This window comes from Salvelinus alpinus, chromosome 36, assembly GCF_045679555.1.
Source record: "Salvelinus alpinus chromosome 36, SLU_Salpinus.1, whole genome shotgun sequence".
In the NCBI taxonomy this organism is placed as follows: Eukaryota; Metazoa; Chordata; class Actinopteri; order Salmoniformes; family Salmonidae; genus Salvelinus; species Salvelinus alpinus.
In genome coordinates, this window is record NC_092121.1 from 9,288,717 (window position 1) to 9,304,690 (window position 15,974).

At 41.7% G+C, this 15,974-nt stretch overlaps 1 protein-coding gene across 2 annotated transcripts in view; it reads right to left on the reverse strand.

The window, feature by feature from the left end:
* The window catches only part of LOC139565043 (protein ELFN1-like), a 94,192-nt gene continuing 78,218 nt past the window's right edge, over positions 1-15,974 (reverse strand). For both annotated transcript variants that reach the window (XM_071385055.1, XM_071385056.1), the window contains exon 3: positions 1-4,977. In XM_071385055.1, coding sequence (XP_071241156.1) covers positions 2,180-4,588 — 2,409 coding nt within the window. In that variant the 5' untranslated portion in view covers positions 4,589-4,977 and the 3' untranslated portion in view covers positions 1-2,179. The remainder of the gene's footprint in view (positions 4,978-15,974) is intronic.

Sequence of the window (15,974 nt, forward strand, 5' to 3'; positions counted from 1 at the left end):
TAACATAATGAGGATACTGATGGGTGCACCCTTCCCTTTATTTCACAGTACTTTGTCTGAAAGCAGGTAACATAGTATTAAGAAATGAAATAAAAACACTTTATTGTGCTCTTGTTTGTTTCTGGTGTACTTAAACAACAGCTTTTCACTGTTTTTTCCACCGGCTTCCCAACAATTCTAACTTTTATGAGACACAGAAGTGCTACAATATGCAGTATAAAAACATGTAGCTTACTTGCTAATTTATCTATAAATCTGACAGCTCTTGGAATCTATTGAAATGCATTTAGAAAAATTACATCAAATAAGGACTTGTCAACAATATCAACACTGAAAGGAAAATAAAGAAAATTACAGTCGCAGACATATCCCAGAAATTTAAGGCGGTTGAAATAAGAACTCATACAGCCAAGTTACCTCTTGTATCCACTCAAAAATAGTGTATAGATAATATACAAATCCAGCGGCAGAAGTTTAGTTCAGGCATTCATGGGATATTATTTAATAGTTACCCAGGCATGTGGATATACCTCTGATAGGTGACTTCTAATTTACAAAAGTGTCATAACAGCCACACAGTATAGGAAAATATCCTTCAACAAGAGCCTTCAGTGAAACCAACAACTTTGCTGTTTTTTACTTTGTTGGCTGAGACAAATATAAAATATGATAAGTTATGGGAAATATATGAATTGAAAAACCAAGTAGAGACAAAGGAAACTCGAGATTATGGTTGTAAATAGCAAATAAAAAAAATTGCTCAGAAAGAAAATTAAAAAGCTGCCATATACAGATTTCATCATCTATATTGTACATTCATCCATCGGGCTATAGAACAGATATTCCAGTAAAGAATGTGAACGGCATTCTTAGCATTCTGACTAAACAACAGGTGGGAAACTAAAGGTGCCTTCCGTGGAAAATATTGGTTATATAAAGGTGAACGGTCAATTACACTTTCAACAAAAGTAATTCTTAAAATGTTTTGGCTCTTTGAAACACAGTAGAACATATTCAAATTAAATGCATATGGAACCTGATTTACTATGTTCACACATATCTAAGACCAGTGTTTCCCAACCCCCAACTGTACATATTTTTGTTGTAGCCCCGGACAACCACACCTGATTCTACTTATCAACTAATCATCGAGCCCTTGACAAGTTGAATCAGGGGTTTTTGTGCTGGGCTACAACTAAAATGTGTGCTGTTGACGGGGTACTTGAGGACCGGAGTTGGGAAACACTTTCTTAGACCATGCAGAAAGAAAATGTTGTAAACACTTCAGCTTTTTCTACTTTGGTTCTAAAGATATGACTAATGGCTCACGATGCCGATGCCTAAGACAGACCATCAGCATCAGAATAATACAATTAACTGTGTTATGTGGAATATTACATTTAGAAAATTCCAGCCTTTTAATATTGTGCAGTTTGTTTAGTGGCCTCTAAAATGTATTATGTGAAAGTGCTGCAAATAGGGGAAGGGAAAGTTAAGTGGTCTGGGTAAGATAATACCAATTATCTGACCAGTGTAATGTGTATCAGTTAGGACACGGAAATCATTAGAAAACAAATAATGAGCTGTCTTTGAAATCCATGGGCTAAACCGGAATCAATCATCATTTTTAAAATCTTATTAACAGCAAACATTGCAGATATAGAAACTGTATCAGTACATAGTTCCATTGTAGAATTAAATATATGTGGGGAGAAAAAATGTTCTTTTTCGTATGATTGTTCAGTAGTTCTTGAAGAAAAAATAATGAGGTTTCAGTAGACATGTTTTTCAATATTTGTTACAGTATTTTCTCAAAGTACACAACAGCAAATCCACTGTCACAGGACTTGGCCATGCGATACCCAAATACCTATAATCCATTGCAACATATAATATGTATATTCTTAATTTGCAATATGTTTTCTTCTTGAAACGTTAGATTACAGTTTATTCCCATAAATTCCATACATAATGTGACAAATTTAAGATGGTCCTTTCCAAGGTGGTCATTTCCAAGGTTCTTTTCCTATTTTACTCACAGTCAAAATATGTTGCTATATATACGTTTAAGTAGTTGATCGCAATATGGACGTATCCATCCAATCAATAGTGAGTTTCACATATAAGGTTTCCGTGTCATTTCTGAAAGTTGTGGTCCAGTAGAAAATACTTGGAGAGATTAAGATTTCTGTTGAGCAGATACACCTTTCCAGTAGTCTAAAATGTCATGCAGGTCCTCATCCTTGGCAAACTGCACTTTTTTACGTAGCGCATGCCCTGCAGCCATGTATTCGTCCTCATCTTTGTGCCGTTTGCCGCGGAGTTTGAAGCGCTCCCAGATAGTGTGATGTGGTTTGCAGTAGTACTCAGGACTGGAGGAGTAGCTGAGGTTATGGTACTGAGGCGAGAGCGGAGAGTACGCCATGTCTCTGGGACGGGGCCGAGTTAGGGGCTCCAGGATGGAGGGCTTGTGGCTTCCGGGCCCTTCCAGCTCCTCGATCTGCAGCTGGTGGCTGTCGGGATAGGAGTGCCGGTGATCATTGTACTGCCTGATCTTCTCCGCCTCTGCCCTAAGGATGGCAGCGGCTGGCGTTACAGTGAGGATGGTCTCACCCGTTGGTGAGGTCTTCTCTATGTACTTGGACTCTGAGCGGTAAGGCCTTGGGCTCCGCATTGGACCTCCAGTGGCAGTGCTGGGCCGCTTTGGCGGGACATCCGAGGTGTGGTGCCTCTGTAACGAGTGGTGGTAGCTGTCCTTATACACCGGGGACAGGAAGCTAGACTTGCTCTGCGGCTGCTCTGATATTAGGACCAGTTGGGGCTCCTGGGTGGACACAGCTCCTGATTTCACCCCTTGAAAAGATGTGGATTCTGACTTCAGAGCATCGATACAGTTGTTAATGATCTGATTTACCTTATCCACCTCTTTTGCAATGGTTGAAATCTCGGCCACTGACCCTTGGCTGTTCCCAGGCATGGACATCCCAGGCATGGACATCTCACACTCTCTGCGTTCATGGTGGTCCCCGGTTCCTCGCACCTCTATGTAACTTCCCTTGGCCATTTTAGGCGTGTCATCTCTTATCTCCTGCAGTTTGTACTGCTCCATTTCACTACCAGATGGTAGGTATGGCATGCGGGACATACTCTCCCCACCCATCATTTGCTTATGTGACATCCTGGAAATGGTTCCCCCTTCGAGCTCTTGTCCATATTTTAGTTCAATTATACTTTTCTTTAGGCTGCCGGCCTTTTTGTGCTTTTCATCTTGCTGACGTTTTTTACGCAAGCAATAGTAGACCACCCCTAGGACAATCACCATACTAAAGAGACAACCTAGGATGGTCATAATGTAGTGGGTAGCTGTTGCATGGTTCTGTGATCTCTCGTTCCCATTCCAGGGTCCTGTGGAGACTGCCAGACAAGTATGATTGAATCTAAGATTATTCTTTATAGAAGCGACACAGTACGTGTATTCAGTATGGGGTTTCAGGTTTTTAAGTTCAATGTCCTCATTCTGAATTTTGAGGTTTTGAATATCAGTGAAAAAACTGTTATTGTAGAGAACCAGGCTGTACATCTTCTTGAAGGGATGGGGGATCTGAACAGTGATGGTGGCGCTTGTTTTAGAGACTTGCTTGAGCTTCATACTGGGTTTTACATCCACATTAATCACCGTTGGGTTGATACTCATACTCTCATCTGGCTCAGTTCCGGAGGGACAGTCCTCCAGCCCACAGGGAGTGTAGTCTGGTGGGAGTGTGGTGGTCTCAGGAGGCACAGGTATGTACGGCGTCACATAGTCGTCTGTACACACAGTGGAGAGCATATGGAGGGCATTCCGAAAAGTCGGGTTGTTAGGATTCTGGCTGAGCAGACTGTAGCCAGAGACACCTGATGGGGAGTCACAGACCATCCGTTCATTTGTCCTGTTGGGGAATGCAGAGAGCCACTTCACAAAGCCAAGTAGTTCACAGGAACAGTTGAAAGGGTTGGTGTAAAGCTCACAGGTAGTCAGTTTAGTCAGGCTGGTAAACGTGGTCCCATCTAGCTGCTGGATACGGTTCATGGAGAGGTCGATGTTTTCCAGGCTATAGCACTCCAAAAAGGCATTGGGTGTCACAGTCTCAATCAGGTTGGCCTGGAGGTAGAGGTACTGCAGCTTGCCCAAACCCCTGAGGATGCCCTCAGTAAGGTTACGGAGTTTGTTGAAGCCTAACTGAAGGACCTGTAAGTTGAACTGGGCAGAAAAGGCCCCGTCATCAATGTAGTTGATCTCATTCTTGGTCAGGTTTAGGTAGGTCAGGTTGGCGAAGCGGCTGAGGGCAGAGAAATGGATACTTTTGATCTTGTTTTCATTGAGCCGAAGGTCCACAATGGTGCTGTTGATATGCGTGGGGATTGCCTCGTATGGAGGCTGGTTTTGGCTGCAGATGGCCAGCCACACAAAACCCTTCTCGCCTTCGATGAGCCAGCAGTCCCCATTGACTCTGCCTATATGGGTCAAATATACTATGGCCACAGACCAGAAAAAGGCACTCATTACCATAGCTCCACCGCAGGCCATTGGTGCTCCTCTTGATGTCATGGGCAGGGCCCAAAAGCTCTAAGACGGGAACACCACTGTGGTTTCTAAAGTTGCTGAACTGAACTCTTTGTAATCTAGCTAGACTTTCAAGTGTTCTCCTCCGTGAGGACAATCAATATATTGGCCTTGTGTCCACGGAAGGATAATTCAGTCCCAATGTTCCAGCCATTTACAAAAAGATGTTGGGCATGTGCATTTAGACCAGCATCCATCCAATGACTTTAGCCTGGAGTGAAGTTCTAGAGATGGTTCGCTGAGATTCAGTATTTCACCACCTCAGATTGTCTTGTGCTTATTTCCCCAGGGATAACATCGTTGATCGGTCTCATCCTATTGTTTCTTCCTCTGTCTTTCTTGCTGTGTCGCATTCATGGGCTCAGAGGGACTCCCTGTGAAGAAAAGAGAAGCAGGCACATGTTAGGGGAATCAATAACTGCTTGAATGTGAGGTTTTCAATTTGAATATAGCCACATTTACACCACTAAATGTAAAAAGTATATATTTTTCTGGCCAGAAATATTCAGAATACATGCCGTGCTGCACAAGTAGAATTATATTTCTCCTCTATAGACCATTTGTAGCAGTCAAATAACATGGTACCAAATCTGTATTTTATATTTTACATTCTAGTAATCTGTCATGTATACTGCACATATCAAATCAAATCAAAGTTTATTTGTCACGTGCGCCGAATACAACAGGTGTAGACCTTACAGTGAAATGCTTACTTACAGGCTCTAACCAATAGTGCAAAAAAGGTATTAGGTGAACAATAGGTAAGTAAATAAATAAAAACAACAGTAAAAAGACAATGAAAAACAACAGTATGGATCCAAATAATCAAGACACATTTTTGTTTTGCACGTTAAGTAAAAATAGCAAATATCATTTTAAAGGCAAAACAGGATTAATGTGTATGCTTCCTCTTTCATTGCCATCCAATTATTTTGTACACAATTTCAGAGGTTCTTTGCGTTCCCTGTGGCATATTGCTATTAAAGGAAATCTTTGGCCAATTACCACTTGACAGGTTGGGGAAAGCAGGGTCCCTATTTTCACATCATTAACCTAGGGACTGTCAAACACAACTGAGTCCAACTAATGTTTAGATGCAGCATGAAATTAATTAATTACTCTGCACCATACTGAAATGTTCCTTTGAAACTGTCTTCTCGAGAACCTTATAGATGTGTTAATGTCACGCCCTGACCATAGAGATCTGTTTATTCTCTATGTTGGTTAGGTCAGGGTGTGATTAAGGGTGGGTTATCTAGGGGAATTATATATCTATGTTGGCCTGGTATGGTTCCCAATCAGAGGCAGCTGTTTATCGTTGTCACTGATTGGGGATCATATTTAGGTAGCCATTTCCCCATTGTGCTTTGTGGGATCTTGACTATGTATAGTTGCCTGTGAGCATTATTATAGCGTCACGTTTTGTTTGTTCGCTTTATTGTTTTTGTTCTTTGAGTTTTCTCTTCCTAATAAAAGGGATGGAAACATACCACGCTGCATCTTAGTCCAATCGTTATGACGATCGTGACATTTAATTTGACAACAGAAATAGAACTTAATGTCTTTCAGGCCATGGATGTATCTCTTAAACATCTTACGGTAACTACTGCGGATACAAACCGTGAACCAAAAATAGCAAACTGTTCATTGTCAATTTAACCCTGTCAGATAGCTCCCCTGGGAAATTGCAGTGTTCCATTGGGTCTGGTTAAATCATTTGACCCAATCAATTTGATCAAAAAAAGACACAGCACACAGACAGTCCAAACAGCCCAAGGTTTCCGAATAAAGTTGATAGCTGCAGGAGAAAACGTTGGAGCTGGGTGTGTAGCCTATAGATCCTGGTTTTATGGAGAGATATTAATGAATTATTAATCATAAACAGCAGATGACCTCAGCATGGGAGGTGCTGAAAGGAAGGAAAGTCAAATGTTTAAGTATATGAGTCATTCTCGAAATAGTCTTAGTTATGAACTTGTACCACGGTCGACCAGCACAGCCGTGGTCATAATCAGCAGCAGTGGCCAGCGAGGAACACTGAGACACTTCGTCTTCCTGGAACAATACTTTTGTGTTTGGACTATGAATTGCATACACTAGTTCCATTCAAAGAACTACCTTTTAACTTTGATATTCCCACCATACTAAATCATGATGCTTTTTCCATTTCTTAACGGATTTCATTGTGCTGAAAAGAAAAGATTATGGGATAGGCTATTGCACGTGCCAATTACGATATTGATTTATATGTTATGACTGCATGCCAAATATAAAAGTATTTGTCCTGCTTTTTGAGAATAAGAACTGAGGCTACAAAATGCTTATGGAGGAATGAAAATGATTTACTGCATGCCAGACATTTCTGAGTGAGAGGGGAAACATTTCATCTGCATTCACTAATGTGTAGTCAATACATCTTGCTGACCCAAGGCCTACAGTATACTTCATTGTCATTGGCACCTAGTATTGCTTTTTATCCAAACCTGAGCCACTTAACTAGCTTTCAAATCAGATTGGACTCAGTCAGTTATTCATTTTTCATTGTTAAAATTCAATATGATGGCAAACATAGCCACAGGAGGAACGCTCACCACCAAGGCAGGGGTCTCGGCTCAGAGCGATTAATTACATCTTCTTCGGTCCACTTAAAGCAGCCCAGACATCTCTGAGGGAGATATTTGTTTAGACCTCACAGAGATGTGTAGGCTACTGTACAGAACAACACCCGGTACCTCGTCTGCCATGCTTACTGCTGTCACACTTGAACATTTCTAAGAATAATGAGAATCAAGAAGACAACCAACCTCTAACCTGCAAAGACAGAGGGATTTGTGTATATTCATAATTTAACAAAGCCAATGAGAGTTGTTTCAATTATGAAAATTATGTTTATGAGGAGAAGTATTTTTTTTCTTCGTATTATACATATTATTCATATTAAGACCTGGAAGGATTCCTACTGTAGATAACGTATTTTTTTTTAAAGAAAGCAAATCAAATTTTAATCCAATCGAATACAATATATTAGAAATGCAAGTCACAGTTCGAGAAATGGTACTTGTGGACTTCCCTTAAGTAACATCACATATTCAACTCTTCTAGATCCGGTGACTGTGTTATTACAGCCATTAATTCATTGTGAATGGTGTGGGAGTGACTGACCATGAAAGTGGGCTGGAAACTCAAGTGATGGATAGGTTAATCATAGAGGACAGCAGTTGAATACTTTAAACCCAGAGGTATGTGGTGTGCGCCCTCATCACTAGCCTCTCTTAGCCCTCTGATGCAGCTGCTGACACAGGCCAGGAAGTGGATGTGTTGCCTTGTGAGAGGCCACAGAGGGTGAGAAGAAAGGTGTACCTAGGTGTTAGAGGACATGGGCCTTTACATAAAGGGGATAATCATGTTGCTACAACAGGATAATTGTGACAGTTTATTGCAGAGGGAATACACCTCAAATTGGAACCGTGGACCTAAGGTCATTCCAGCAGTCTGTTGACCTTTCGTGTGGTCTGCCCACCACGCTCCAATTAGGCCTAAACAAATGTTGTGTTGCCATCTAGCATTGCTATCATAAATGAGGAAGTGAGCATATGTTTTCAGGAAGTGAAAATAACTAACAGCCATACCATGAACTCTAGGGCACAATACTGAACGGTTCATATTCAAAAACAAAACTGTCCACATTCCACGAACTGAAGGACAATATGAATACAATTTCCATTGTTTAGTATCCTCTTACCGCACAGTGTACATGATGCTGGCTTGATTCTAATGGGAATCACTGATAATAGAGGAAGTATGTCCATTGTTCAACATAAACCTATTCAGGACTACACTGGTCAGCGTGTTTGCACATAAGTGCTGATTGGGACAGAAACAGGGTTGTTGAGGCTAAGATTCATCACTATGTATTACTGACACAGTCATCAGTCAGTGGAAACGTCCCAGTGTTTTCATCTTCTCAATATGCTCTACCTTGAAAAGAACATTTGTTATATCCGTGCAATGATTAATTATGCGCTTAGCACCTTTCATTCAAATCACTGCTGTAACTGAGTCAAGCCACTTCTACAAATTATATGCGTTTTCCATTTCAATTGAGGTGTTTAAGCCTAACTAAAACAGAAGAGTGGAGCCATTCGTAGCGCTGTCTTGTATGGGGGGGGAAAGCATACTGTGGCTATGGATGAGTTCTGACAGTAGATATGTACCACTGGATTGGAGGGAGCAGTGCTGAAGTAACCTACTGAGGGACTGTTTGTTTTGCTTGGATTTGTATGAGCCCTGAGGGAGAGATTACACATACATCTAAAGCCCAGCTTTGTCTACTCGTGCCTGTGTTATGTGTGAATCGTTAACCCGATACATTTGAATACTAAATAAGGAAGCACACTGTAATACAGCACAGTAGCAAACTGGGTTGTCTCCCCTTCTCATATTTATGCACCCTCACCATTCCCATACACAATCTGTCCCCACACATACCAATGATCCTCCATTTTGGGTATGCGTTTTGTGGGGGACTTCGAAGCAGTGATACAATAATTTACTTAGTTTCCATTGAGCTTGGGGATGTCTTGAGGCAGTAATATGCTGTGAGCTGCTCAACATAAAATGTTAGGTGGATGTTTGCGTTTGACAGGTTTCTATAAGGCTGGGGCCGTGCCGGCCCCCTCACATCACTGTGTTCCACTGCTGTATGACATGGTCACCAGAGGAGGCTGGTAGGAGGAGCTATAGGAGGATGGGCTCATTGTAAAGACTGGAATGGAATAAATCAAATCAAAGTTTATTTGTCATGTGCGCCGAATACAACAGGTGTAGACCTTACAGTAAAATGCTTACTTACAGGCCCTAACCAACAGTGCGTATTAGGTGAACAATAGGTATTAGGTGAACAATAGATAAGTAAAGAAATAAAAACAACAGTAAAAAGACAGTGAAAAATAACTGTAGCGACGCAATATACAGTAGTATAACTGGATCAAACACATTAAACATGTGGAAACCGTTCCATTGATTCAATTCCAGGCATTACAATGAGCCAGTCCTCCTATAGCTCCTCCCACCAGGCACCACTGATGGCCACACTTTATGTGGAGCACACTTTTAATGTCTGTCCGTTGAAACTGGAGGATTTTGTTCGCACTGAAGAGGACTGTGCCCGTTGGCTGAAAAAATGCATGTGGCCCAGATTTGAATCAAAAGCACATTACGACGGCCTTTTTTGAGTACACGGATGGCATCTGTCCAAAGTATTTAAGTGACATTTAGTTTAGTATACCTATTTCCCACTATATCATGGGCATGGTAAAGTGGGTGGAGTCACCCTGTCACCTGCTAACCTAGACACAGAACAAGGAAGTACATTGTGTACCTCCATGCACTGTGTGGAACGCTCTGCAAGGAAATGCCAAAGGCTACCAATACAAAACCACCTACCACAAAAGTGCATTTACCAAGGGGCATTCAAATGTAATCACTTTTTAAACCCTCTGAAAGAAAGAAGGTTCCCGTTTGGAAACCCAAACCAAATGTTCCATGAAATGAATATGAAAAGTATGGCTCTGGGAAATATCTGGCGAGGCGAAACGTTTGAAAGAGAAAATTGTCTCCTATCGTTGTCCCCTCCTTCTCTAACCTTTATCGTAAATACCGGCAGCCGTCCTCAGCTCTCTCTTAGCATGGTGTTGTTGCAGGACCCCTTTAGGTGTTACATGGAAGTTGAAGTTAAACCTGAAAAGACTTTCTCTCATTAATAATGCCTAGAGGGGTTTGTTTGTCCGCTGTGACTCACTCCAGTGGGCTCCTCATCAATTCCACCACCGCTACTGCGGTCCACAGCATAATTACAACCCTGCTAGTTCGCCTTGTTAGAGTAACCCGCTGTTGCAAATGAATGTTAGTGATTTAGTAAACTACCTTTTGCATAAACAAACCTCTCATCATACATTCAGGTTTAGTGTCTCCGAGTGCTTTAATGCCCCCCTGGTGCCTATATGCTTAACAAACAAACACTGCAGTGCTAACTAATAAAAAGAGCTTGGAGATGGTGGGAAAAGAACAACCAACATTGGAATCCATGTGTATGCATTCGTTTCACCTAAATCAAATCAAATGTTATTATTTGTTAAATACTCGTGTTTAGCAGATGTCATTGCGGGTGTAGCGAAATGCTTGTAAAACGTGTCACATACTAAAAATGAGCTTAAGGCAGTTAGGGCAGCATGGCATGTTCGGCCTCAGAAGAGCCTATTGGTCTATTTGCAGCCCTGGACTCTTTCCCCATTGGCAGCAATCTCCATTGGCAGAAATCCCCATTGGGAGCAATCTCTATGGTCCAGTGGTAGTGTAGCCCTGAGGGCAGTAGGCCAGAACACCCAAGGCATCAGAGCCAAGCTCCTCTCCCAGTGGACCCCCAGGCAGCCCAGGCAGCCATTCCCCAGTCTACTTGTTCCCATTGAGGCCCTGCTGCATACAGGGTAATGATGGATTTTCTTGTCATCCCCTATGAACAACTAATGTCGCCCTGATTCAATGGTCGTACATTAAGTTATTGTAAATTCCCACTGTTTTGCTTGCTCAGGGCACTTTCATACACTTACATAGCTACACTTTTTGCATTGAATATGTTATTGATGGATTTTATTTGAGAGAGATACTGTATTCTCCATAAGCAGTCAGCATTGAGGAAAGATACTTCTTTCAAATGATGTTTAATTGAGAGTGTAGATGCTATTTGATCTTTGTTGTAAGTAGTTGCCTTCAAAGTGCCTACAATTAACATATTGGGGCAATACATAGACCCAATGTTTACCAATTGACAACTGACATAACACAGCGTAACTGTGAGGCCAACTAGCATTACTGTTTGATAGGAGGGGGCAGACAAGGGTGCTTCGGAAGCTGAGAGCTCATGTTACCTTGAAGGGAAGTCTTTCAATGCACTGAATTCAAGTCTGTGATTGCGAGACAGGCTTCTGCTCTCATATGCGGAGCCTCTGGGGTTCTCTCCTCCGCAGCGGAGAGCCAGGGCTTCAAGGCAAAGACATGACAGAATCTCCCATAAGCCTCGTGGATGAAACAGATACAGTAACTAGTGCAACTGTCTCCCAATGAGGTATACTGTATGTAAAGCTGTCATACTGTATCCTCTCTCTCTCTCTCTCTCTCTCTCTCTCTCTCTCTCTCTCTCTCTCTCTCTCTCTCTCTCTCTCTCTCTCTCTCTCTCTCTCTCTCTCGCTCTCTCGCTCTCTCGCTCTCTCGCTCTCTCGCTCTCTCGCTCTCTCGCTCTCTCTGTATCTCTGTATCTCTCTCTCTGTCTCTCCCTCTCTCTTGCTCTCTCGGAGGAAAACACACATTTGCAAATTGTATTAGACAGCCTGTATTGGTCAGAAGGACACAGCGAGACTGGATTCTCAGTTTAATCTGGTCATATCTGTACTGCTATATATAGTCATGTTATCTCCCTCTCATGTCTATGTGTCCAAGGCCTCACCCCCCCCCCCCGTCTCTGCTGTTCGTCTTTATATCTTGCTCTGTCTTTCTCTTTTGGATGGTGACGGTGCCTCAGTCCCCTGAGACCGTCCTCATCCCTCCCAATGACTGCCCTTTAGTTGATGTCATTGAAAATGCATGCGCTTCTTGCTGGGAAAGAATGAAAAAGGTAAAGATGGGCGACCAGAAGTGGAGAATCAATTGAGCTGAAATGGAACTGCTTCTCTTGGGGAAGAAAAACATTGTGCTCACTGAGGTACTGAATTGCTTTGGAGAGAAAGGGAGGAGGTGGATGCATGCTTCAGCTATATCCACGGATATTAAAGTCATGCATTAATTACTAAAAGGAATATTGCCTGGAATTGAATGGAATGTTCTCCCTAGCCCCCAATCCTGTTTGTTTGGAAATGTGCTTGCTTCCTTTGTGGCATCAATGGCATACTTTGTGGACATGCCAGGCCTCTTCAGAAAAAGGGCCTCGTACAGGAGCACAAACAGCTGCAAGGCACTGCACACTAATGAGTTTATATCTAACTTTACTTCCCTGATAAGTGAGGGGTATTGTGCCGCAGCTCTGTGATTTGAATTGTTTTTCAGACAAAGCCCTTTTCTTTCCCCATGACAATTGGAATCGCCTCATATAAATTCAGCCAGGAAAAGCTTTCACAATGGTATTTATCTCAATGTAGGAGAATGAATGTCACCGCAGTGATCAAAAACGTGACGAAAACGAATAAAGGAAATACGTAATGATAAAGTTGTGAATGTGGAGATGCACACAATTTCCAGGTTCGTGCTCTCAATGTGCTCTTCAGACATTCTTTGAAACCACTTGAAATGCAGTACTCATGACCTTCTACAGCAGAGGCAGAAAAGGACGTGTAGCAAGAACTATACCAGTTTTCTTAATGTTTTGCTAGATTGCTTTTCAGTGTTGTCACATACGGTATATCCTGTGGTGGTGTTGGGGGATGGTGGTTGTGGTGGAATGACACGCTTGCACTATGTATGGACAGTGCACTACAAACCAGCTAACAACTTCAGCACGATGGACAGCAGCAAGGGATAAAAGGTCAACCAATGCATAAAGACATAAGATCTTAATTTGAGTCAGTTTTCTACAGCAGGAACATAATCCTGCAGTAACAGGAAATGTGGATTATTATGTGGATTATAATTTATCTATATTTTTTTAGGGTTGATACATTTTTCGTAAAGGAAAATCAAGTCTGAAATTTCAAAGTGGCAATTACAATCTTCAGAAGCCTTTTTAAACCTCAAATACACTACACGTTTTACATTTTCTGCATTGCAGGAACGTTCTCCTGCAAATGGGTGATCAAATTAAGATGTTGCATCAGTATGAAGTGCTGGAAGAAGGAAGTAAGGCTGCGTTTACACAGGCAGCCCAATGCTGATCTTTTGCCCAATTGTTGGCAAAGAGCTGATCTGATTGGTCAAAAGACCAATTAGTGGAACAAGATCAGAATTGCGCTGCCTGTGTAAACGCAGCCTTACACAACTCTTCCCCACAGGAGGAATCCTAAAGAGCAACAGTTATCCTTTCGTCAGGATGAACTGTAATATATGTAAATGTTGACCATTTGTGCGGAATCTATTTCAAATGCATATCTACTGGGAGAGCACTTTGTAAGATGCTGAAAACAGCTCCACTTGCCCACCCAAATGAGGGTGAAACTGTGCTCACCCTTTTGCATGCCTGTTTCCATCTCCCCCCAGCTAATTACTCTAAATAGCCAATTAGCCACATATATTAGCATTTCATACATCCACCTCCGTCATAAATCTAGCTTAAGTGTAGTGTATTTGGTCATTTTGAAGGTAGAACATTTGCTTAAATAGTGAATGATTGGGCTAATTAAGAGCTTGAGGGCCAAGGGATGAGGCCAACTATGTAAGTCCAGACCTCGAGAATTAGAATTTGACACAAATGTTCTACTCTACAACAGGCTATTTGGTATTCCTGACGGTGTGATGCTTTGTAAAACTTTAAATGACTTACTGCTCTGGCATCTCTTGTAAATTCCCAATACCACACTCAATTGTTCTTCAGTGGATCGAGTCCTTCAACAGGCTGATGACCTAGTACGATTCTCACCTTTCCAGGGAGCAAGAAATCTCATTACAAAGCACAAACTCCATTCTGGATGGGCCTTTAAAAAAAGATGATAAGCCATGGAGAATGGCTTAGAATTACAGTGTGCACTGATGGAAACAGTAGCCTTAATGGATAGAGCTTTTAGAGCTAAAGTCATATCCAAAGTGGAGTTATTGGGAACTGCAGTATGAAAGCACTTCGTACAGTTTGCTCAGTTGGTACAATGAGCAAAAAAAGAAAATAGAATCGTCTGAAACTGTAGATCTAATATACAAAACCTTCCTTTAACAACATTCATTGATTTGCAACATAAACAAACTAAAAGGTTATGGATTTGTCCCAAACAATAATTGTGCATTATGCCACAGACTTGTATTGAGTAATCTTGTAGACAATTCAATTATACTAAGGCCTATTACAAACCGACAAACCAATTGAGGTATTGTCAGAATTGTCTTAACCAACAACAGTAGAACGAATCCAATGAGAAAACAATTAGGTTGGAGACAGCCTGTATTTGTCATAAGAACAAGGAGAGCACAACCAACACTTACAGTTTCATTTAATTCCGTTCATGTAAGAGTAAGATACAACTTGGGATAATACCTGCAGGTTTTATTGCAATTTTACAGACCATCAACTCAGCACTCACTTCTCTGGCCTTTGAGCCCACCAGCTGCCGACACCTCTCCTGCTGCTGACTCAAGACATGGCAGGCTAAACTGGGATCTACCATACAGTCTTACATGGATAGTTCACCCAAATTACAAAATTACATATTGGTTTCCTTACGCTGTAAGCAGTCTTTGGACAAGGTTTGGCAGCAAACCATGCTTTGGTTTAGTTTCCCTGGCACTCTTTCCAACGTTTTAGCATTTGTGGCACAAATCCCATTCAAGTCATGGTATTGATATTAGCATTTTTCGCACATTGTATTCAAATAATCTATGTGACTTTGTTAAGCTTCACAATCAATTTCGATACTTTCGGGTGATTTGGACATGATGCGCGAAAAATGCTAATATCGGTACCATAACTTGAATGGGATTTGTGAACTATCCCTTTAAGTGTGACGCTAGACGGAGCACATATTGTAAAGCCTGAGTGTTTGTATTGATATGTTCCATTTGCCTGCTGCACCGTCCTGCTGCTGTTGTCAGTACATGTTGTGTCATACTGTATATAGGGGCTGTCTGTACGGTAAAATCAGTGCATGAAGTTCATGTCTGCTAACTATGCGTGTACAGGAACAACAGCACTAATTTCCTCTTCTTGTCAATTACTTTGCTCTGCCAACGCAGCTTTCTACCCCACCAATTAACCTTCTGAAACCGAGTGGAGTTCCTCAATCAAATTATGCCGTGGGAGAACCAGGGTTCTGAGTGACAGCGAACCCTGCCTCAGCACTCTCATTAAGAGGATATGAGCAGAATGATTCACTGTCTCCTCCTTTTTCTCCACTCAAGTCCATCAAATTACACATTAACATTTTTTTATCCGTCCAGGAACCTGTGAGGTTACATGGCGTGTTTAGGGACAGAACACTGACACTGTGTGATATCCAGCTTGGCCAAAAACAAATGTCAGGGTGGCCAAAAACAGATTGGTGGGAGACAGAGAACACCTGGGGGCCTGAGCTTAAAGGTCATGAACAGTCAAAATCATGTTTTTCATGAAATTGGATGATATTTGAGGGAAACGAGATCAAAATATGATGACCAAAGTATGAAAAATGACTGTTGCTTCTACATT